Source organism: Trachurus japonicus, chromosome 15, assembly GCF_045865225.1.
Source record: "Trachurus japonicus isolate A0001 chromosome 15, Traja_1.0".
Lineage (NCBI taxonomy): Eukaryota > Metazoa > Chordata > Actinopteri > Carangiformes > Carangidae > Trachurus > Trachurus japonicus.
The window spans coordinates 18,997,936-19,022,205 of record NC_140921.1 but is presented as its reverse complement, the minus strand read 5'-3'; the positions used below and the strand labels follow the sequence as shown (position 1 = coordinate 19,022,205).

The window sequence follows — 24,270 nt, the reverse complement described above, 5'->3', positions numbered from 1 at the left end:
TGATATTAAGTCACAGAGCCGTTGTTATTCTCTTTGGATTCAACAGGCTGATAAATGAAATTAAAGGAATAACAAACATGTTGTTTAGTGTTGCACTCTTTTTATTGATCAGTGGTTAAAAAGTCATCCAAATCTCAAGGCCCACTGCCCGTTCGAGATCCGTTTTGTGCAGTTTGATCAGAAAATAATTAAAACATAAACACCAAACACTTGAACCAAGTCCTCTGGTCCAATTTTTTTTGCAATCAATTTAAAAACAACATAATACAACTTATCATGTACCATATAAAAGAGTAAGATCTGAGAAACGCTGAGAAGTGCATTATAGTGGAACTTCTTACAACTGCATTTTTAAAAGGATGCCATCCTCGTGGTATGAACCTCATTGTCACCAAAACCTCCTGATGATTATTCTGTACAGTACTCTTTCTTAAAGGGAAGGAGGAACTTTTAAAATAAGATAAAACAGCTGGTTTTGGCATCTATTTTGAAAGACATTGCAAAGCAGTGAAGCACAGCACATATAAATAAGAGAGCATTGTTATATCTGCATACTTACATTGCAGATGAGTAATTTAAGTTTGATGTGCAGTACTTAAATCCAAACTGAATTAATTAATCAGATCTATTTATTATCCAAAAATATGTCTAGATATTTTACAGTATAAATGAATAAAAATAGGACTCAAGGCCATCCATTCACCCAATGACAATTATATGGACTGAATAAGACATTAGTGACTGTGGTTTGTTCATTGCTTTGATTAAAAAAAAAAAAAATAGAAAGGAAAAAAGTACCAAGTTTGAAACAGAAGAAGAAGTTTATAAATCTGCAACTGATTAAGAAATTTACTATACATTTTTATTTACATCTGAGCTGCCGAAAAGTATAAAAGTATCAATATTCACAAGACTTTACAATAATCTTTAATCAGTAGGTCCAAAAAACTCCTGCTTTTTATATTTGCCCAAAATGTAAAAAGAAGTTCACCCAGTGTTTTAAAAATAGATACAGAACAAATATATAATACATTTAAGAAGTTTTGACCATATTATAAAGACTTATAATAGTGCAACTACCTAATGTATATTTTTAAAAAGAGGCATTTAAAAAAGAAAGTAATAAATTTTTAAAATATCTTTTAAAAAGGAGCATCTCTGTGCAGATTATTGCTGTGGACGTTAATTTAAAAAAAAAAAAAAAAAGAAAAAAAAGAAAGGAAGGCACAGCGGCCCTGGTGTATTCTGAGTCCAACACCTTTTACACAGGACTGGAGATGGAGTAAGGTTACAGGCGTCCCAGGGTTTAATCAGAGGAGGGGTAGGCCACACCAGGAGGGAGTGGGGTTGTAGGTAGAGGAAAGAAAAATAGGGGTGGGGGGCGGGGCTGCAGGGGTTTTGCAGGACGACACAGCGGCGAGACACAGGAGGTAAGAAACATTGCTGAGGTAAAGGTCACACAGACGTGGTCACTCTGTCTGCAGCGTTATTGACCTCGTTTTTGTTGGAGTCCAGGCCTTTGGCAGCGTTCAGGTCGTTGCGGAGGTTCTCGGCCGCTTTCTTCATGGTTTTCAACTCGCCAGGGTGAGGCGTCGCCCGTCGAAGTAAAGTTCCCTGCGTGAAGACAAGGCAAGGCAAGGCAATTTTATTTGTTTAGCCCGTTTTTACAAACAGTTTGACTCAAAGGGCTTTACATGGCATCATAACAACATCCTCTGTCCTTAGACCCCTCACATCGACTGAGGAAAAACTCCATGGAAAACCCTTTTAACAGGGAAAAATCGGAGAAACCTCAGGGTGAGCAACAGAGGAGGGATCCCTCACCCAGGACGGACAGACGTGCAATAGATGTTTTACAGACAAGAAAACAGTTTACAACAGAGAATGTGAGAAACGTCCTCACAAAGTGACTGATTGAAAATGTCTCGCAATTAGGAACATGTAACAGAGAAATGTTCAACTAACTAACAGCTTTTTACAACCTGACCCTGCTGAATTAACTCATGATGGTGTTGTTATTGTCAGCATGTTGCTAAAAGCAGCTCTTCTTTGTAAATGGACTTGCACTTATATAGCGCTTTTCTAGTCACTCGGACCACTCAAAGCGCTTTACAATATAATGGTCGCATTCACCCTTTCACACACATTCATACATTATTGGAAAGTGTATTGAGACCATGTACCATGGTGATTTTGCACTTTAAATAATAAATTGATTGATAATTAAATTGATTGATACAGCTCTGTTCGCAGACAGGCTTTGGAGATTGGAGATAATCATTTACACACATTCACACAGGGCGGGTGTGGGTTCAGTGTCTTGCCAAAGGACACTGCGACGTGCAGACAGGGGGAGCCGGGAATCGAACCACTGACCTTCCGGTTAGTGAGCGACCCGCTCTACCACCTGAGCCACAGCCGCCATGGACATAACTTACAGAGCTGTGACACAGAGGAAGAAGATACAACTGGATACACGTCACTGTCAGTTTGAGTCTTTTCAGCAGGATCTGTTGACAAGAAATAAGAAAAACCCAAAATGGACACCATGCTGTGTCTTTCAGCTCGCTGCTCTCACCTTATCATCATCCTCGTCATCATCATCATCAAGAAAGTGAATGGCACTGATCCTGTTCATGGCTTTGTTGTCCCACGTGTCATCTGCCATGTCATTCACCAGGCTCTCCAGGGCTCCGAAGCGGGAAAGTTTATCAGAGCCTGAGGTAAGAAACAACAAATTAATATTACTGGGATTCATGTGTGCGTGAATAAATGCGCAGATGAGAGATGAATATATTTCACTTGATTAAAATCAATACACTTGTTGTGATCGCTTCTCCGCAATCTGCCAACACCAGAAATGAAAGCTGTCACATAACCCAGCACTTATGAGAGAGAGCTTGAAACTGCCAGATCACAGTTTCAAATCCCAGCTTAGTCACAGGCTTACAGCAACACAATCTTCCCTGCCCCCAACTACGGCTTCAGCCTCACTCATCTGACCTCCACCAGTCTTACATCTGCATCTCTCCACACGAGAGACACACAGCACATCAGCGCATACACGTGCCACTTCTTTTTGAGATGGGGGAAATATGTTTTTCGCATGCGAAACACAGCAACGTGAAGGACCGGGCCCTTTACAGTGAATAACAAACACTCCAAACACTGAGGACAGCAGTAAAGAAAAAAAAAACATTACAGTATACTGTGCTGTGGTATCAGGCAGAGATAGAGCCAGCCTGTCACCGCATCTCTATACGCACTAGGCGAGCTTTTAATGGCAGCAGGCCAGCCGCTGCTAAGCCTCTTTAACAGTCCAATCCGCCTCATTTCTGGAAAAAAAAAAAAACATAACCAAGGAGGGCCTCAAGGGACCGGAGAGGGCTTGATCTGTTATAGGCGCTGTGATCCCTTACAGGACTTCATAATCGACAGATACTGCAGGGGAGGGATCAGAAGGGACAGAACACGCTCCGCTTCCCCGAGCACGTCATGTGATAATGTCGCCAAAACCGCGGGGCAATAAATAATCAGGGATGAGGCAAGAAATGATGAGGAATAATAAATGTCACAGGGCTGCCACCACTTCGTCTCACTGGAGAGGACGCCTGACACTTAAGGAACATGGAGACACTGATCCCCCCCACACAAACACACACATATATATATATATATATATAAATCTATATATTTTTCCTATACTGGACTGAGTGAAACAAGAGTGTATATGTGTGTAGAATATTTGTATTGCATAATGGCAGCAGGCCTGCACACATTTATGTACAGTATATTATACATTCCACTCATTCAGCACAGACACTGGTTTTTCACGCAGTCGAGGTTGAGAAAAATGTCTACATCACTTGATAACACAGATGATTCATGGTTTGGCTCTTGAGAACCTCAGGGCTTTATCTTAGGCTTGATTTAAAAAAAAGAGGAGAGAGAGACATTACCTTTGTTGTCTGGTTCCAGCGGCTGTTGAGGCAGCAGCACGCAGGTGAGCACCTTCTCTCCTGACTCGGGATCCTCGTCGGTCTGAAAGGTGAGGAGAGGCTGCGACTGGTTTTCAGACAACCACAAGGCCTTCAGCTTTAGTGAGGTCAGCGACAGCGGTAAATGGATGAGCCTGACAACAAACAAAATGAATAATTAACACCTGGTTCATATCAGGGAGGATATAATGAAACAACAAGATACAGTATCTGCAGCTTCTTCTTTTCACAACACCGCTGTTAACATTCAGAATTAGCACTTCAGATGAGGAACTTGGCAGTAGTTTTGACAATGTGCAGGAGGGGGAAACACTCCCCAGACACAGAACTGAACGTGTGTGTGTGACTCAAAGTGCACACACTGCTGCAGCCTTCACTGAAGACAAAACTTGGACCAAAACCGACAGAGACAGAGAACCAGAGCCAAAACAACCTCTGACTGACAGAGTGAATAATACACTGTTAAAATATGAAGATAATCGCCAGGGAAGTAGAAAACAACTTTGTCATCACAGTTAGTTTTTTTTAACATTTAGGTTTGTACAGTATTTGTCTTTTTATCCGTATTACTTCATCAGAAAGTTTCCTACAGTACTTGAGCAGAGTGTGTTTATATTGAAGAGTTGGTGTAAACTACCGTCTCCTTTTTATTGCACGTACCTATTTCCAGAGACATCGAACACGTGCAGTTCGGTGGCTTGTGACAGCTCTGACGGTATCCTCTGCAGTCTGTTCTCTCGTACGCAGAAGACATTCAGACCGGTGCAGCCTCCGATCTGGGTGATAGAGGAGACACCATGGTCAAACTGCATGTCAGTTACAGTAGCAGGCATCCCATGAGGCATGAAAACACTATATCATTCCATTAGGGCTTTTTCCTCCCCTACTTTCTATATGGAGTATTACATAATATAAAGATAGTGGATATAAATCCGGCGCTGTAATGGCAGAACAAAGGAAACCAGGGTGAATCTGTCCGGCAGTATTCGGCCGCTTTGTCCCAGAATTGGTGATCTCGGTGGCAGATTAGTTAAATGTCAATGGGATGTGGCACAGGGACCTAAAATTAGGAGCAATTAGGCCCAGTAGCCAGACAGAGCAGAGACTTGATGGGCCAGCTGAACTGCAGTTGTAATCTATTAATCTGCTCAGACAGAGACCTGCAGGAGCAGGATACCAGTACTGTTCCAGAGATTCATCATGTTAAAAGGAGCAGGTTAAGCTCATCATATTGGAAGTGCTTCGTGTGTCCACAGGGGAGGAGGGTAGAGTCAACAGTAAACGAAGCGTAAGGAACGAACTAAAGGTTTTAATCAACAGTTTTGGACCAATTGGAGTACACAAGTTCATGTGGGCACAGATAAAAGTCAGCCAGGGAAAATGTGTTAGGAGCAGCTAATCAACAATCAATAGAATCCATAAAACTGGGCCAACGGTCAAGTAACCAAGCAAAGCACAAATCAATACTTTGGAAATGGTAATGCTGTGATTGTGAGAGATGTCATGCAAAGCTGGTTTGAGAAAACAGTGACACCATCGATTCATTATCTGAGGCCAAGTGTGTCCAACTGTTTTTTTTTCTCCTCCCAACACTGCAGCCCTTGCATCGTTAATACACAGAGCCATTGTACGAGGGTCTGAAGAAGCCTTTCAGATGAAGTTTTCAACCACACGTGCCTTCTCTTAAACAGACAAGAGGTTAGAGAAGGATGTCACAGACAAAAACAATGGAGACACTCAGACAGAGCCGAGCAAACCAAGAGCAAGAAACACAGAAATGAGAAAAGCACAACAAAGACGAGCATTCTTGACCCAAAACGTGAATGGACTTAAGATGGTTTGGCAATCTGAGTCAAGGAGAATCTCAAGCTCAGGTGAAAACAGTTGTATTAGTAACATATTATATCAAATTATGGCTCCCGGCCCTGAATCAGTGCTCTCCAAAAAGAAAAACAGGACAGAAAAATTCCCTTTCATAATAATTTGAAGGTCAAAAGTTCAGTTCCTGTCTAACCTGCACCACCTGCTGACAACAACTGCAACAGCAACAACAGCTCAGTCCTGAACATGAACAACATGTTGACAAGTGTCACAAAGTCATTATTTCTGAGCATTTTGACATTTGCACCACTTGCAGGGAACCAGAGTTCCTGAATTTACAGTTTTTAGGCTTCACGTTTTATGTTTTTATTTTAATTCATACCATTTCTCATTTGTCTTTCTGGTTTCCTTAGTGAGGAAGGGAGAGGCCGTCAGTGTGGGCTGACTAATTTCTGTGTTGAATAGGTCTCCTTTAAATGTCGGTGTTATTACTCTGGACATATTTATTGTTATCTTTGGATTACAAAACCCATATTTTAACTCTGTACCACTAAACTTCAGTTTTGGGTCCATCAGTTAACTTTTCATTGATATTGGTTGATATATGAAGGGCTTACCTCCTTTGGTAATGACATTAGCTGGTTTCTGTCACAGTTGAAGTTGGAGAGCCGTTTCAATTTCCCAATACTTCTCGGCAAACTCTGCAACAATAAACACAACAATTAGAAGAAAAAAAATCATTAGTTTTGTTTGTATACATTATTTTTAGTATTTATAGAAACTTGTGAACACTTTGGGGAAGTTAGCCCTAACATGAGGACAAAGTCGACCAAATCATAGAGCAGTGTTCTCAAGACCGAGACATGACAGAAAAACACAGACAGCAGCCGTGTACGCATCACCTGAGTGTGGTTTCAGTCTGTGTCTCTGTCTCACTCGGTGCGTATGTGTCATCGCTGTACTTCAACAGTCTGCCTATAGCTATTTTCCAGTCGGTGAGCGTGGGCTGGTCAAGGCCAAACTTTGTGAAATAACTGCGTAGGTTACAAACCCCCCTAAGTGCTTTCATTACATTATCAAGGCTCAGCGTCACCTCAGTTGCAAACAAACCTGTATGTGGTTCTCTGTTAGCACAAGTTCAGTGAGGCTTTCACAGTTGCCGATGCTCTCTGGAAGATAAGTTAGTTTATTCTGATCAGCTTTCAATATGGAGAGTTTCCGCAGTTTTCCTGTAGAGGGAGAGAAAAAAATATACATATCAGACACTGTCATATCTCAAAAGTGATATTTATGGTAAGATACCATTCAAAACTGAGTGTATCTCTTTTAAACAAATGACTAAAAGCAGTGCTGAATCACAAGTGCTTCGATATTTGGTACTTTTAACAATAAATAAAAGCACATTGGCTCTGCACATTCGGTACACACAGAAAGACAATATGTTCCCAAGTGTAAGAATTACAAGATAATGAGAAATAACCTAAAAACTAGGGCTGACCCGATTATCATATTTTGATAATCGAAGCTTCGCGGACATAAAATCGATTTTGATCGAAGCTTCGACGGCCGAGGGGTGCGCGATCGTAACGTCTGACGGAGGGGTTTTTGGGTCAGCCCTACTAAATACCAAGGGCAAACAATCGTGCTCCTAGAGTAAAGATGATAATGTGCTCACCGATGCTTTCAGGTAGAGCATCAATGAGGTTCTGAGACACCAGCAGGTCAGTTAGAGACAGCAGGTTCCCCAGCTCCTCGGGAAGGTGCACCATCTTGTTCTCCGACACATCCAGACACAACAGGCTTTTCATCGTGCCCATCTCCTGAGGTTCAGAGCAGAGGAATGTGGTAAGAAAACACCAAAATTGTTGTTATACGGCAGCAAATACAATCTTGTAAATCAGAGCCGCTAAAACAACTTTTGTTTCTACTGGGAATGGATTTTTCTGTCAGTCGTGTTCTTGTTCTAATTTTATTATCTAAATGTGTCTGAGCACTTTCACTGTTCATTGGTTCATCGCTAAGAGCCAATGCATATACCAATGCACAATTCCACAATGCCATAACATCAATTATGTAACAGCGGCGCAATAATGAATAGAGGCAATAACAGCGTCTCAAATACAATACTGTATGTACTCTATGCATGCATAGCTTACTGCAGGTATTTCAGCCAACTGGTTTCCATCCAGCCACAGGTCCTTTAAGCTGACCAGACAGCCTATTGACTCCGGCTGTGTGGGAGGAAAATAAATGGAGGGATTTAAAGAGTGAGAGGCAGAAGGACAGAAGAGACAACAACACAGAAAAATACAATATTAGTGTTTTGATTGACAATATACTTTTTCATTTAATTCAAACTCATGATGTGCACACACAGCCAGGTGCAACGTGCTGTAAGCATGAGCATTGAAAATCTGTTCAAATGAATGAAAATAAAGATCCAAGCCTCTCTTTTGTACTTCAATCAATACTTGTTTTCTTTTTAGGACACACTGCTTTCTTCACACAATTATTCTGCTTCTTTTGTCAATATGACAAACCAACATTTTGGATCATCAAAAGTCAGTTTCACTGTATTTATCAAATGTGGCAGAGCCATGTCAACAGTACTGAAAAAATAATTTTGGAATGCACCAATTAATAATCACAACAGAGATTCATATAGTAATCTAAATGACTGTAAAACACAATATAATTGTATATAATAAAAATAATAATGATAATACATATTTATCTACAACTGCAGAGAAAGTAACACATAGAAGCTGTTTCTTTGCGGTCTGACTTTGCTTGATCTGTCAGTAAATCATTCACCGTCAGAGTTGGACCACTCACATAAGATTACAACTTAAAACCGGAGCTCAACACAGATGGTCATCCTCCCATCTGCGTGATAAGAGGTGAAAGCTGTTCTCGAGGGACGCTAATCTACTTGGACATGACAAGAACAAGGAAATGGGAAAGTTTCATCCTGCTCATTTCAAGAGCAGCCATGTGGCATTCTTCTAAAAAAAAAAAAAGCTCAGTAGCACCCGGAGAGACAAGACAACTTACTAGATTGTAAAGTTCATTATTTCCTAGGTCGAGTTCTTCAAGTCTGTGAAGCAGAGATAGTGACCTGTGGAAGGAACATGAAGTCAAAAAGGCGTTCAAGCAAGTTCTATAACTTATTAACCTCAAGGAAAAGTTGCTTCATCAACTGTTTAAACCTCTCCTTTATAATAATGCACACACACAAAGGAAACTTTATGTAAACATCTTCACATGTACAGTGCAGCTAGCTGAATACTCACTCTGGTAGGAATGTGAGCAGATTTTCTCTGAGTTCTAGTGATACCAAATTGGAAAGGCTGTAATGACAGGAGAAAAAAAAGATTATTATATGCTTCTGAAACTACCACAAAAACATGAACTGTAGTTTCTATACAACTCCCTCCTCAGTACATGATGCCCCTGATTTTTTTTTTTTTTACAAGAAAGACTTTAAATGACAGTGGGAAGAAGAAAAAAAAGACCATAAAATGCCTCCTTGTGATCAGATATGTGAGAACAGGAAGTACTTAGAGGTGTGTCAGTCTTATCAAGGCCCTAAAATCACGGTGGCATAAACAACTGGTGCATACTTTAAATGAGGAGCAAAATGTCTAAATAGCTGTCACAGACCAAAGTACAGAACAGAGCTGCTTGTACGACTCCGTGCAGCACATGTAGCTAATTAATGGAGGGTTTTATGACAACAGCCCACTAGTACAGTACAAAGTCCATCTAGGTGACCAGAACGCAATCCAGTGTTTTTGTGGCATTAGAGATGGACTAAGGTGTTTATGTTTTTCAACGTTTTCCTGGTGTAAATATAAAGACATCACATCAATCAGTCTAGCTCTATTATTTTCCAAAAAAAACAAGACATGGGAATGAAGTGTTTCTAAAACGTTAACAGTGGCTCTGCAGTTCTCTATTCAGCTTGGTTTTTAATCTGGTCTGTTTAAGTCTCTCTTGAAAACCTCACTGACCCTTAATTTTGATAATATGCAACGCAACTGCTACTTTTCCTTAATCTTGCTTTCTTTGAGTTTTTTTATTTCCTTTTTCATTCGGTATATCAGATCCCGGAGCCAGAGATTAAAAGACAGACAAAATCTTCAGGCGCACTCTGTCTGAAATCTGGTTTTAGAGATCAACTAAATGATGTAAACAACCGCTTTACTACATCAGTGTCTCAGGTTTCTGTGAATACTTTTTGTGAGAAAACACTCCCATCTCAGGAGATAAATGATGTCATTTAACCCCTTTACCGTTTATCTTATCCATGTCTAAAAGCCCTTCAGCGTGTTGTTCCAACTGTGTTATGGTTTTCATTACCTTCTTCCCTGAACAGACCGCAGGCCTTAAGCCACTGCTTTATGTAAGACAGATATGAGACATATGTGGGGCACATGTCGTACCATGAGGAAACGGGTGTGAAGAGATCCCTTGAACTTTAAGTGACTTTTCAGTCAGAACACTGTGCAGTACATGTCATAGAAATTAATGCAATCCAAGTTGTATTATAGACACTTCCAGCCCTATGTTCAGTTTGTCCGTTGCTATGGAAAAAACAACACAAACCGTATGAGAGATAGACCTTAGAGCCAAACAGGTGATCTACAAAACAGATTTTTGAGAGGTGGCTTAATTTTTTTTGATTAATATTCCGTATATGAAAACACTCATGCTGGGGAAAAAAAAAACATAGTTTTCAAATAGATCCCTTACTACTGACTTTTTGGTTTTACAGCTGTTTTTATGTGTTGAAGCTTGTTTATAGTCTTTCAACAACAGGGTTTGACAAGGTGCAGAATAATTTACCACAGGAGAAAAATTCAACACACAACCCAGCCACAAATGTTTAAGGTCAGTTCTGCAGGACGATCATATGGACGAACCACTGCAGTACAGATCTGAATCAAAAGGTGCTTGTGTCTTACATGAAATCAAATTAAGGCTATCAATGGGCCAAATGCTGTATGCGTCACATAAAATCAAGGTTAAGTCATAAAAGCCTATCTATAGGAGGCACAGTATTATTTCAAAGTCTATAGTCCTGACCTATGAACCTAAAGAAGTCAGGCTGTCATCCACCATCCATGCATTATCTCTGGGAGGTGAAGCAATAATCCTTAATTTATGGTACGCCAGCAAGGCGAGACAAATCTCTGTTTAGTTTAACTCCAACTGTTTCAGCACTTATCTAATGATTCAAATATGCCATCCAGACCGCAGCAGGAATCATTTAAAAACACACTACTGCACAACATCAGGGGGAGTTTCACTGTAGTAATCGATGTGAGGAAAAGTGCCTTTAAAAACATCCCTATTGACATTTGGTTTTTAATCCTGTTGTAAACAATTCATCAGTTTGCCAGGTGTTATGGATGAAAAAAGAAACAGCGTCTGACGTCTACAGTCATTTTATCCCTTAAAATCTGTTCAGGTTAAGTTTTCAATTCCAAACTTCCACTAAAAACATCCCTTGTGGTACTTTGACCTAAAAGCACATATTTCTGTTATTAAATCCAATTATAACTTAACTCAACAATGGGAGAGACCTCTTAGGGAATAAGAATGTTGGCAGACATGAGTTTTCACTAGTCTGGATTATTTTGCCATCTCACAACAAGCTCTTTGCCTTTTATGACCAAGACAACGAAGCCAGGGAGCAGACACTGACTGATGTGTCTGTGAAGAGTAATGTGATTGGTATGTTTCCCCCCTAATGCAGTGAAGAGGAAGAGATTTTAGAGGAAATTATAACAGAGGAGAGGAAGTCAATAGGAAGCCAAGTACTTTCACTATGTACTGTACGTTCCAGTTAATAATGACACTTAACGCACCAAACTGCACATAAGGGGTCAAACAAGAGATCTGGAAGCATTCAATATGTTTTTATCACTCTTTCAGCGAAGAAGAAAAACTGCAATAGCATATGTTAAAAGGTATAGTTCAGTTTTTGGGTTTTTTTGTTGTTTTTTTAATGGTATAATATGTGCAGTAGACAGCTATTTGCTCTCCCCCAGTTAACCATACCAGCACATACTACTGGACAGAGATACAGGCGATAAATGGCTGTGAACGGACCCAAACTAACAGTGTTTTTTCGCTGCCTACAAGAAGTCCACACTGTATCACTCTGTCTCTTCCACATACAGCTATGAGTCTGACCCAAACAGCTGATAGGTGGAGTGCGGAAGAATACTGAGTGAGTTGGTTAGTTCCAGATAACTGCTTTTTTCCGACCAGTTGATGCATTGTAAAAAAAAATTTAAAAAATTCTAGCGTATACTTAAACGGGTGAATTATTTTGATTAGGGACTTATAGGCAGCGAAAATACGCTGTTTGCTTGGGTCCGTACACAGCCGGTTGTCGCCTGTATCTCTGTCCAGCAGTATGTGCTGGTATGGTTAAATAGGGGAAAGCAGAGAGCTGTCTACTGCACATATCACAGGGACGAATTGTACTTCTTACAACCCCATCTCAAAAAAACTGAACTATCTCTTTAAAGTGGCTGTAGAGGAGGACTTCCAACCTCATTACATTCACTGAGTAAAAGAAATAAAACCTGACCTATTTGCCACTTGATGAGAAGTCACTCATACAAAGTGCCACTCTAGAGAAATGTTTACAGCTCAAGGGATTTTAAAGGGGAAAAAAAACGTTGCTGCTTTTTTTACACAGTAGAGTGTTTAACATCTGTTAACACATATCACATCACTGAGCATGGTGCTGAAACATCTACATTTTAAATCTATTCATAGGTGAAATTCATGATTTTCCTACCAAGATCACTAAGACGGAAGCAAAGTGACACATAAGTGCAGACGGAGCCATGTAAGATGTTATGTGACAAGTCCCTTGAAATGATCACAACAGTGTAATAAAGATTTGCAGTCTTGAAAATATTTTGATCTCCTCTGAAAGATCTGACAGGTTACAGGCTCCCTGAACATCATTAGTTTGCCATGTGTTCAGAGTAACGCTGACATTTGTCATTTCAAGCTAAGGTAAACATTTTCTGTTTTGCTCCTGCTATGAAACTGTGTGGAAATGTTTCACTGACAAGCACGAGATCCACTTCAAAAAAAAAAAAGAAAAGAAGACCAACACGATGAAATGCTTACTTTCCAATGTTGTCTGGAAGAACTTGCAATGAAATATCATTGATGGAAAGGCATGTTAGATTCCGCAGCTCTGGGAAGCTGTCAGGTAACCTGCAGAAATAAAAGACAGAGCAGCAACAGTGTGAGACAACTGAAAGAGAATGATTTAATCCACATGTTTTAAACATGTCATCCAGCACTTTTGACATAAACACTGATGATGGATGGTGGCTACTAGAAAGAAGAGGGCCGCTGTGTTGTTTGACGACTGCGTTGTCTGTTGAGAATGTAACCAATGACAATAGATAAGGGTTTACCAGGTCTTAAGACAATAAAGTCTCTGCATTCTGGTCTTCTAAAAATAGAATAGAACTGTATTTTGTCATTTTTTACTATTGTGACACTGGGATATATAGCAGCCACAGCATGAAGCTTCTTGCATCTTTTGAGCTCTAGTTATCTCCATCAGTTTACATGTAATTGTCTATGAGCATTCTACATAAATGTGACTGAGAGACCAAACATTTACTTCTGAGCAGTATTTCTCTACAGGAAGGAACATTATCTGGAATGGATGTAAGCCAGAGATCAAGAAAGCTCTCAACAAGTCTTAATAACTGAGTAGAAGTAACCTGCTGCTGCTGTTTGGACCCAGGCACACTCCAGATTAAGCACAGCGCTTAATGTAAACTTAAACCTGCCAATATAAACACAATTTCCAACCCCTGCAATTCAAACGGGAACTTGCCCTTAATCCTTAAATCCTAAAACTTACCAAACAACTAAATCATAGTTATTCATATTTATTTTTAACACAAGACAAAAATCTTGTCTTTATTTTAGATTTTAAATTCATATTATTTGTATGGTCAGAAAACACAGATAAAGCCTTTAAAACCCCTGTTATTTTATGACAACAGAACACCATCACCCACAGTGGTAACTGGACTTTTACTACGAAACTGTGAAAAGAGGGCTGATGTGAGAGTGACAAATTAGGTTACTACTGTGGAAAAAGAGTGCTGTGTGTGACTGCAAGCCCATGTGCACTTAAAAAGTATTGAACACCAATGCTTTGTTATACTATTCATTGTTGCCTCCTAAGCTCTAGACTGAAAAGCAGTGTGGCGTTTTTTTTCCCCTCCTGCTGGGGTGCAAATTGAACTTAGTCTCACCCACACACTTAAGAGCAAACAATGCACAATTTGCAATCTGTCATGTTCATAGTAGCAGGCGTTACAGCAGGGGATCCACAAAATACACACAATGCAGACAATGGAAAGACAAAGCACAAGAAAAAAGTGTTTTGCGTTGAAGACATATCCCCTGCTTCTCATATTCTAACATTTCAATTTGGATAAATGGGACTGTTTATTTTGATAGGTGAAATGTGTAGTTTCAGCAATGTCGCAAACTTTAAAAGATTCATATTTTAGAAGAGACCGCTGGTGAAGTATTCAAAAAATTGACTTATTACTTGTTCTCCTCTTTGAAAAATAAAACAACATGATCTGTGTAATTTACCTTGTTAATGGATTTCCACTGAAATCTGCCACTTGGAGAGCTTTGCAGTATGAAATGCTCTCTGGAATTTCCATAATATCTGAATAAGAGAAAAGACACATTACAACACTTATTCACTGTACTAAGGAAGGTCTTTGCATTATAAAAAGAAACATAAAACACACTCAGCAGAAATGGATTAATATTTGTTTCAGCGATACATTGCAGATTATTGCTTAAAATGCAAGCGCAACACAAATGATCGTTTTTGCAGTGATGGTGCAGAATTTTGTGCCAGATTTAATGAGGATAAACCTGTAAGGTTTAATCATGACTCAACATAAATAGTGTGATGTGCTTTCTATTAACTGGAGTGGGGTTTTGCTGTGACACGCTGCTGCTTTGTGGCAGGAGAAACCTAAAGTGTGTGTCTAAAGGAATATGTTCAGGTCTATTCAAACAACTTAAGGGATTCAGGCTAGTTCAAACCATGCGGCTTTATGCTTGTTTGCTCTTGCATCAGCTTCACTAATGGCAAATGAATCCATCAGTGTCTGTCAATCATTTTTTGAATTTAGTGCCATCTTAAGTGCAGCTGTTAAACCACATCCTCACAGATGGTGAAGAATATAAACATACTCAGTTGTTACATATCACATTTTATAACTGTGTTTCTGTGTTACTGTGTCATCTTGTTTGCGTGTTATCTATCACTGTTCTGCCCTCTTACCATTTCGAGAGACATCCAGTTCTACCAGTTGCATGAAGTTGGCAATTTCTGGCGGAAGTCTCTGGATCTCGTTGTCACTCAGGCCAAGTTTTCGTAGTTTCACCAGCTGGAAAAATGGCTGCAAGGCAAAAAGAATAGTGAGTGAAAGGGCTTTAAAGTAGATGTAAATCAGTCAGATGCATTCAATTACATACAACACATTTATTCAATTTAAACTGAGCTGGAGGTGATTTAATGTTTGCTGACACAAATCAAGTGTTTGATTTATAATCACATCTTTACCAGTGGTTGGTTTCTTTCTCGCAGTAGCATGCACCTTGCGGGCATTTTCCAGAAATAATAATAAGAGCATTTTACTTGTCATGTTTAATGACAGCGCACAGTGCCACAGCCGTTTTCAATTATTCTGGCTGATTAGACGTCTGCTCAGGTTGAACTTGGGTGGGGCTTTGATAGGAATCACATGAGGTCACCACAGTGTAGGGAACAAAAGTCTAAATCCAAGTTGTCTCCTGCTTTAACACGAGTAACAGCGCTAACATTTTTTTATGGTCTCTCTCAATACAAATACACACTACTCCAAAAAGCTAAAAAAAAAAAAAAAAGACTGCAGTTGAAGGCAAAAAGATTTAGCATGACAGTATGATGAGGACCAGTCCGCAGCTTCAACATGTTACTGTTAAATCAGCTCATAGGCTTCTTTATTAGGACTCAAGCCCCACATTCCCCCTGTTGTGTTTCTAATAACTATTCAGTACCCAGAAATGTTTATACACATGCTCAAAAAACATTGTGAAACTTAGGCTTCACCTTCACCTCGCACCTATAGTCTAATCCCAATAGGAAGCCTGTCGTATTGAATGTAATTAGCTTTGCTATGGTGACATATAAATGATACTTTCCCTGTCTACCTTAAATCCCATGCTCCATTTCTACTTAAATAACAGCAAACATCTCCTGTGGCCTATTGAATTAACAGAAACCTCCACCTCCCGTTTCAGTGAAAGGCCATTTCTGAAAAAATGACAATTAGCATCTCAAATGTCGTCACTGTGAGACATTTTAGCTCGACAGGCTGCACCGCCTCTGTCTGACAACAGCTACGAGTCTGTGTCAAAAGTTCTCCCACAGATCCTCCTCCTCCTCCTCCTCCTCTCTACTGTGCTTTTCCAACACTGTCAGACTGGATGCCAGGCCTCAGACTCAACTCACAGGTTGCCATTTAAATGCGCAAAGATCCACCTTGAGAAAGAAACGATCCTGTTGGCACACTTCTTTTTTGAAAAGGCTAAGGCAATTATCACAAGCACGTACTTGACGCCCTAAACAAGAGCAGGCAGAACCTTTGCTGGTGTGGTGGTGGAGCAGGTATAGAGCTGACAATGCTGCTTCAGGTTCCCTTTGTGTTTTTGGCAAGAAAGAAAGAGAAAAACTCCCCCTCTGGCTTTTCCATTTTCTCAGGCAGGCCAGCTGGCCACCAGGGCTCATCAATGAAAAACATACTCTCCTTTTTTATTGTTCAGTCAGTCAATCAATCACTGAAGCGGACTCCTTTGATCTGAACGCCCAGGACACAACAGGTTTCTACTTTTCTGTACTGTAACTGTACATGTCTCCATACAAATCCATTGTAAACAGCCTTAGTTTGAACAGCAACAACCACAGGATGGCATTAGGCTTTCAAAGCAGGTACATGTAATGCATTTTGTCTGGATCTCAACAAGCCTGAGATGAATTGAAAACTTTAGCTCTTTAGAAAATATGTTGAGCTGTAATAAAGGCTCATTATCGTCGGCACAGCTGGTCCACAGACAACCCCGTGCAGCTCATTACTGTGAAATTAGCCTCGTCGTTTCAGTACATTAGCGGCTACAACCATAGGCAGCATGTAATAAAACTATAACATTATTCAAACTGCCAGAGAACCTGCACATCTCACATTAGCTAACGTCAGCTTAGCTGTAAAGGCAATCTGTACGTTTTGTTTGCGTTTTGAGAGCTATAACCTATACATATCACATTTTAATTTTGTGTGCACAACAAATAGAGCCCAAGAGGCCAAGAGTCAACTCCACCCTTTTACAAAATGCATGTCATTCCAAGGTCTTAAGAAAGAAAACAGTCACTAATCCATCATTTCACTGGTCAAACAAACCTGTACCCTGACAAGAAATGACTGTTTGTCTGAGCGTTCACGTCTTAGCCACCTAAATTTCACTTTCACGTTTCACTCTCATATAAGAAAAAACAAGAAACCAAGTATGAGAGTCTGCCAGTCCACAGGCCAAGGATTTATCTCCGCCTTGATGATATTATCAAGGGAGTCGTTGCATGTGCAGACTTGTTCATTTCCAGAAAACTACCCTAAAGGTGTGACAGATCAGGAAAATGTTATTGCCAATTCAGTTCTTGGCTTGATCACACCACTTTCAGACTTCCTGCTTGAGGCGAGAGCAAACACAGGTACGGTGCTGTGAAACTTCCCAGATAAACAACTCAAAAGAAATCAGCCGCTGCTCATCTGGTTTCCCCGTCCTCTTCAAAACAATAAAGACAATCGCACAAGTCATCAAGAGTAATATACAAAATGATTCCTCTGTTGAAATTTTGTGACGAGCTTTGTGATTCCTGCCTCAGCTTACTGACAGAAAAACCTGTTCTTCCTGTCAGTGACATTTACCGCCACGCCCCCAACAGTCACCCATGTGTGACACACAAAAACCAAAACAGGCTGAGTCAAGCACACATTAACCGTATCCTACTATGTCAATGTTTGAACTTACAGTTTCACCCTTTGCACTGATGGTAACGGCTCATTATACACCTCAAGTTTGTCACCCAAAGCCCTTGATATGGTCACGTGAAGCAAGATAGGCTACAGCTTTGAAACTTCACAATTAAACCACAACATATGAAATCAGCATTAACATGAAAGATTTATTTATTTTAATTATTAAAGTATTTTGGGGGGCTTTTAGGCTTTTAATCAACAGGACAGCTGTAGAGACAGGAAATGGAGAGGGGGAACGGCATGCTGCAAAGAGCCACCGGTGGAATCGAACTGGGGACGCTGCAGCAAGGACCATTGCCTCTGCAGGACTATAGGATAGAGCTCTGTGCTTTTTCATTTGTCATAAATAAAATACAATCAACTGAACCACATGTCAATTTCATTTGCAAAGCAACAACACTACGACCACAAAGGCCAAGTAAAAGTGTTGAATGTTTAGTTGAGTCTATTTGAAGTAATGTCATATATAAAACAGTATATCACAGTGTAGTCTAGGTTTAAAACTGTCTCGACCACAACCACATGTCAGTAACTCAACAACTGCACGTTAAGTTATGTGTTTGCACGAGCATCTTTTTGTCGATCAGAGTTCAGAGTTTCGGAGTCAGTTCAGCCACCAGCTTCCTGCTCTGGGATCCATCTCACCACTTTCTTTTACCACTTCAAAACATGTCAGAAACTCTGCAGTTTCCTGTCCCGGACCGGATACTGCTTCCTCTCGCCATCACTGTGTCTGTCAGCTTTTTTTTCCCCCCAAGGCCATAAGGTTACATATCTAAACCATGACTGTTTTGTCCAACTGCAGCGTCCTGGAACTGCTGATTGACTAATCGAATCGATCAATTGATAAATCCTCTCAACTTTACTAGATTAATCCTCTCAGTCGTTAAATTGTCTACAAAATGTCAGAAAACTTGTAAACGTTGGAATTTCCCATCACCTGAGCCGTGTTAACATTCCTTGTTTTACTCGGGCCAAACCCTAAAATGTATTGAGTTCATTATGGCGAATGACATAGAAAAGCATTAGGCTAGATCCTCCCACGGAAGAAGCCGCGACCACAGAAAGACTGGCCTTTTTAATTTTTAACGAAATGAATAATCAATTCTAAACTCTCATTTTCTCTAGATTGACTGATTAATCAATAAATCATTTTAGCTATACATGATCCTGTTGTGCAGAAATATAAACACAGCAGACGAGGGAGTTGCTTTCAGTACCGCAGCTTACAGCAGAGAGAAAATGTCATTTAAAGGGTCTTCTTTGTCACAGCCACCAACACCTCAGTCTTTCAGTTTCACTCGAACCGGAAACCCTGGAAACTACATTCATTTTTAAACTGGACCAACAGGCAAAGACATTTCAACAGCCAGCTAGTCTTGCATTCCTGTTCTCCTTTGCTGGTTAGTTTCTTCGTTTGACTGCTGTTTACAAACCAGTTCGGTGGTATGTATGATGTTGAGGGCCGGTTGCTTAAGGGACTTTTTGAATAAATAAAGAGACGCAATTTACCGTTTGTTGATTCAGCTCAGAGTGCGTGCACAAATAATACATACAAGAAAAAGAAGAGCATAAAAAGAGGACCTACGGCGTTACACCTACTATACCAACCTGCGCTTCACGACTTGGTCAGCAGATTTTTCTTTGTAAAACTATTGAAACTATCTGCTGGAGTTCAACTTGCCTCATCTTGTTACAGTAAAAATACACCTCTGCCTTTTCATCTCTCCGTGCATGTCTTTATCTGCCTGGTTGAAATGATTGACTTGAAATATGTTCCCATGTCTGGGCTTTGTTACATCATCGTCAGTATAATATTAACGTTAGTCACCTCCGAGGCGAACGTGACGAGGCCACACAGCGAGCACTTCAGTGGACGGATACTAAGGTTTATCCATTGGGACAATTCTTGGGTTCACTCAGCAAGCATTGATGATATTAGTTCCACGCCAAAGGACACAGTACTCCATTTCTGTTCTCTGTATGCATGTAATCCACCTCATTGCCTTTAAACATACTTTTGTTTTACAAATACCTCCAAGCCGAGCATAGAGATTGCTTAATTGTCAAACAGCTGCCTGTGTGTGTATGTGTCAGGCTGTGTTGTCACAATGAGAGTACACCTTCTAATCACACACCCTCGCACTAACAGGCAAATGGAAAAATTGTCAACTATGCCAGCAGCACTTAGTTGACCAGGTGTACTGTCTCTTATGTGAATTGGTTTATGGTTTTATTGGTCTGTACTTTTCAATTTAGGCCGATGACTCATTAGTTAACACTACAAATGCACATGTGAGGCAACAACAAAAAACATAATGCCGTCTTTGTTTTCAGACAGAATACCTGTTCCTGTGCTTTTCTTCAATGGACAAAGTGAGCAGCAGGACAGAGCTGGGGGAGGTTACCGACATTATCTCTGTCTCATCAGATTTCTATGAACATGCTCGCCTAGAAAATACTGATTCTGCTGCTTTTTTCACTTTCTTTTACTGTGTGGACTTCAGTGAGCTGCAAATAGCACCATTCTTAGTTGTATTCAGGTGAAAACTAAGCAAAAAAGATGGTCGCACGAAATAGCCCTTCAATCCCATCAGCTTTACATCTGACCCACCATGACTTCAGTTATATGAGGCCAGGACAGTTCCTCAAGGTGCTAAGCCTTATTCCATACTCTGTCCACTTGGAAAGCCCTCTGTAAACCCAATATATTACCAGATGTACCGCTGCTGAAGGTTTCAGTGAGAATACCAAATGTAATTTTCCCAGGCTTAAAAATACACTCTCTGGAGCGGAACCGAGAGCACCTTCAACAGCAGAACCGGTTTGGCTGCAAAAGGTAAAGGGAATATGCAACAAAGGCCACAAAGTCAGTAGGTAATCCTTTCCTTCAATGTAGCAGCTCTAGGCTACGCAAAGACATCTTCAGACTCTGGGATCTTCATGCCCGGACAGAGACATATGATTAATAAGCCATTTAAATAACATGCAAATCTGTTAACTAGTATCCTCACTTAATCCTGAGCGCCGGGGTCACAAGTAAGACGGCCGGGCTTCTGTATCTTTACCTCACACGTCGTCTCTATTTGAAAAATATATAGACAGTTGCAGCAATGGAGTATTTCAATCATCCTATGATTCATGGTGTGTATTGGTTATAGTCATCCAAGGTAGCCACAAGCAAGTTTGTCATCTTGAACTGTCAACGCAACCCAACACAACCCAATTTTGACTTTTAGTACCTATACACAATGTTGAATCAATTGTTTCATTTAATCCCTTTGTAAATCAACAGACTGAATCACTAATGAAGCAATTACTCACTGTTTACATATTGTAATGTCAAGCTTTTCCTTCTTTTCTCAGAATCAGTTGATATCATTTTGTTTCACTCTGAATGAGTTAGTTAATGGGCAGATTGGTGACAGTGCCAATATTGCCCATTTCAAGCAGATTGGAACTCAGCTTACAACTTGACAGATTCACAGTGTACGCTGTTTTTTTTAAATAACACCACCATAAACTAACACTTTATTTCATTCATTTACGTTGCAAAAATAATGATTATTAATCTAAACTAATCCAACCATTAAGAAAATAGAGCACTGGGATTGGGCTGGTATTTGGTAACCGGTGAATTGAGGTATCAAGATCATGTGTAGCGCTTAAAAGCTTCATTGGTGCATCTCCAAAACGATGTGATGAATGTTCAATTAGTTGAAAATGAAAACAAGCCTAATGGATAGTCGCAACCAAACATGACAGTATTGTAAAATGAGACTACAGATAATTCTACAATAGATTACAGGGGATTAATTGCGATGAGCCATTTTATATCTAGGCACAGAATCCACTTACAGGAAATTTTATTAAGTTTTATTAGGAAATTTAATAATTTTATTTTTTTCTCATGGCCTTCATCAGTTGATTGCGTTTGGCTTCTCTCTTTTTTTTTTTACCAGACTCATTTCCAAGGGTAATAATGAACCTTTAACTTTGGCTGAAACTGAAACTGTTGTTTTGTTTGGAGCTCTTACTTGTTTGGTAATTGATATCCACATTTCTGGAGATAGTTGCTCTGCAGGACCATTAGTGATACCTGTTTTCTCTTGAAGGATTACACCCTTCATGCTTTCTACAGTACAAACAGTCATGGCTCTCTTGAGTTCAGACACAAGGGGTCATGGGTATTTCTGACCTCAGCACAGGATCACCTGCCCAAACAGGTTTAACATATCAGACTGTAGGCCACGGGCTTTCGCTCAGACACTTGAGACTCAAATAAAAATGTTTTATGGCCAAAACCCAGACTGTGGCACATGCCTAGTGCATCAGTCTACTACGGTGGTGGGAGGTGTAGTTCAGAGGGGGGAAGAGATTTCCACCTCCACTGCTCGCCTGCCTTGCTTATCTTGCGTAATTATTGTCCCCAGGTACCACCAGACTCTCACGGGACGCCTGATCAGCTCAGTTAGCAGCTCCGTGTCAGAGCCACTCCAACCGGAGGGACACATTACACATGTGACCAAAAATAAGCCACGGTACCCTGCGTCTGAACCCCGGCGAGCGGAAGCTGTTGGGTTTTTTGTTTTTTCAGGCTGGCTTCTTGCTTGCTTACTTACCTTGGGCAAGTCTCGGAGTTGGTTGGCATCGAGCAACAGCTCCTCCAAACTCCGTCCGTAGCGATAAATCTCGTCGGGCACATAGAGCAGGGAGCAGTGGCGTTTATCGATCATCTCCACATGACGGTTGCACCGCCACAGGGGTATGCAGTGAAACATCACGGGGGAGGTGGGAGCGAAATCTCGTACCCGTGCGATAAACAAACAGCGGGGAGGAGGAGGAAGAGGAGGAGGAGGGGGATGCAACAGATTGTTACGGCGGGGGGCAGCTCGGGACTAAAAAAAAAAAAAAAAAATCACCGTCAAACACTGAAACGGAGCGAAACTCAGAGGCGGACTGAGCGGCGAAACTCCGGTGGTAAATAAATAAGGTTACCGAGCTGACGACGTCCGTGAGGTCGACACCGACATGGGAATTACTGTCCGTCGTTGTCTCACTTTGGTGACTTTGTAGGCACCTGTTTTTTTTCTCTCTCTCTGTCTCCCCCCTCTCTCTCTCTCTCTCTTTACTCTGTCTCCACTTGGTTCCTCGCCTCACGTCGACCCCCGCCGTGGTTCAAGCCCTCTCTCTGTTTCACCATTTAAAAAAAAAAACACACGGGCTACATCTCAGAGTGGAGGCGGGCAGCGGTCTCTCTCGGTTTTCTCTCTCTCGTCTCGTCCCAGAGTTAATTTCCTCTCTCGTCCAGTTTCTGACCCGGAACATTCACTCCCTCATTCCGATCCTGCGTCACCGCTCCTGGCGGCTCCTCCCCCCGGTCCCTCCTCTGGATAGTCCCGTCCCGCACAGGGCCGCCGCCATGGTGGGGCACCGAGCACCCTGCAGGAGGGGCGGGCCACCCGGAATAAAAAACTCTGGGCCTCAGGAGTTTTAAAAGGGTATGCTGCTGATGTAGCCTAATACATAGGCTAATATAAAACAAAGAAAATAGGCCTACAGCCTAATAATAACATTTAAAACCATAGGCTACAAAGTACATTTGAAAAAGCTCTAACCTACCTAGTTTTAATTGAATGTCATTTAAATTGCATGCTACCAAATGAGTAAGAAAAGTAACAAAGACAATAGATTTAAAAACAGCAAAAAATACAAAACTTGCTCAGAACAGACAGCGTATGATGTAAACAGAATCAAAAATCAAAATAATATTTTTTTTTTTTACAAACAGTAATAGGCCTACCGGTAGGACAATAGGCTAAATCAACTGTGGGACAGGTAGCATAGCATTTCTGACTGATCCCTCTTTAAAAACTGGTCCTCAGTCACTGTTGCACATGTTGATCCCCTGAACAAAACAAGTTGTCTGTCCAAATTAAAAACAATTCACAAATGTGCATGTCCTTGTGCCACTTTCACTATTGTATGCAACAGAGGGAGATTCCACCCTGCTTCATTTCACATGGAAATAATATGATTTATTTAACAGCTATAATGACGTGCTACTTTCTAGATTTTTTTTTGTCAAAAGCAATCACATTATAATATAGAATGTCTTGTTATAGATTAAATTATCCAACTTGTCCTGTTGATATTAGCTCCATCTCACCTAGCTGCAACATCAAAGTAGCCTACTGCATACTTAATAATGTATCAGTATTAATATTCAAATAGTATAACACTGTTGGGGGCTATTCTGGTGTTTAATTACTCCACTTTTAAACATTTGG

General features: G+C 40.6%; 1 protein-coding gene across 1 annotated transcript; it reads right to left on the bottom strand.

Annotated features, from left to right (window-relative positions):
* Positions 1-80: 80 nt before the first annotated feature.
* On the bottom strand, positions 81-23,237 carry lrrc1 (leucine rich repeat containing 1). Its single transcript, XM_085800253.1, has 14 exons — positions 22,603-23,237; positions 15,190-15,307; positions 14,481-14,559; positions 12,978-13,067; positions 9,113-9,169; positions 8,874-8,937; positions 7,976-8,050; positions 7,495-7,639; positions 6,930-7,048; positions 6,437-6,520; positions 4,659-4,774; positions 3,960-4,132; positions 2,579-2,718; positions 81-1,614 (listed from the first exon to the last, which is right to left on the bottom strand). Exons 1-14 carry the CDS (start codon positions 22,759-22,761, stop codon positions 1,456-1,458), a joined length of 1,578 nt encoding a protein of 525 aa, XP_085656379.1. The 5' UTR covers positions 22,762-23,237; the 3' UTR covers positions 81-1,455.
* Between the last annotated feature and the right edge of the window lie 1,033 nt (positions 23,238-24,270).

Bases quoted from the DNA above. Each gene is read 5' to 3' on its own strand.
- lrrc1 (XM_085800253.1), bottom strand. From the start codon at position 22,761: ATGTTTCACTGCATACCCCTGTGGCGGTGCAACCGTCATGTGGAGATG. The intron at 7,049-7,494 runs GTGAGCACATTA...CTCCCTCTACAG, and splicing joins TGCTCTACCTGAAAGCATCG to GAAAACTGCGGAAACTCTCC. The intron at 6,521-6,929 runs GTTTGTTTGCAA...TTATTGTTGCAG, and splicing joins TAACAGAGAACCACATACAG to AGTTTGCCGAGAAGTATTGG.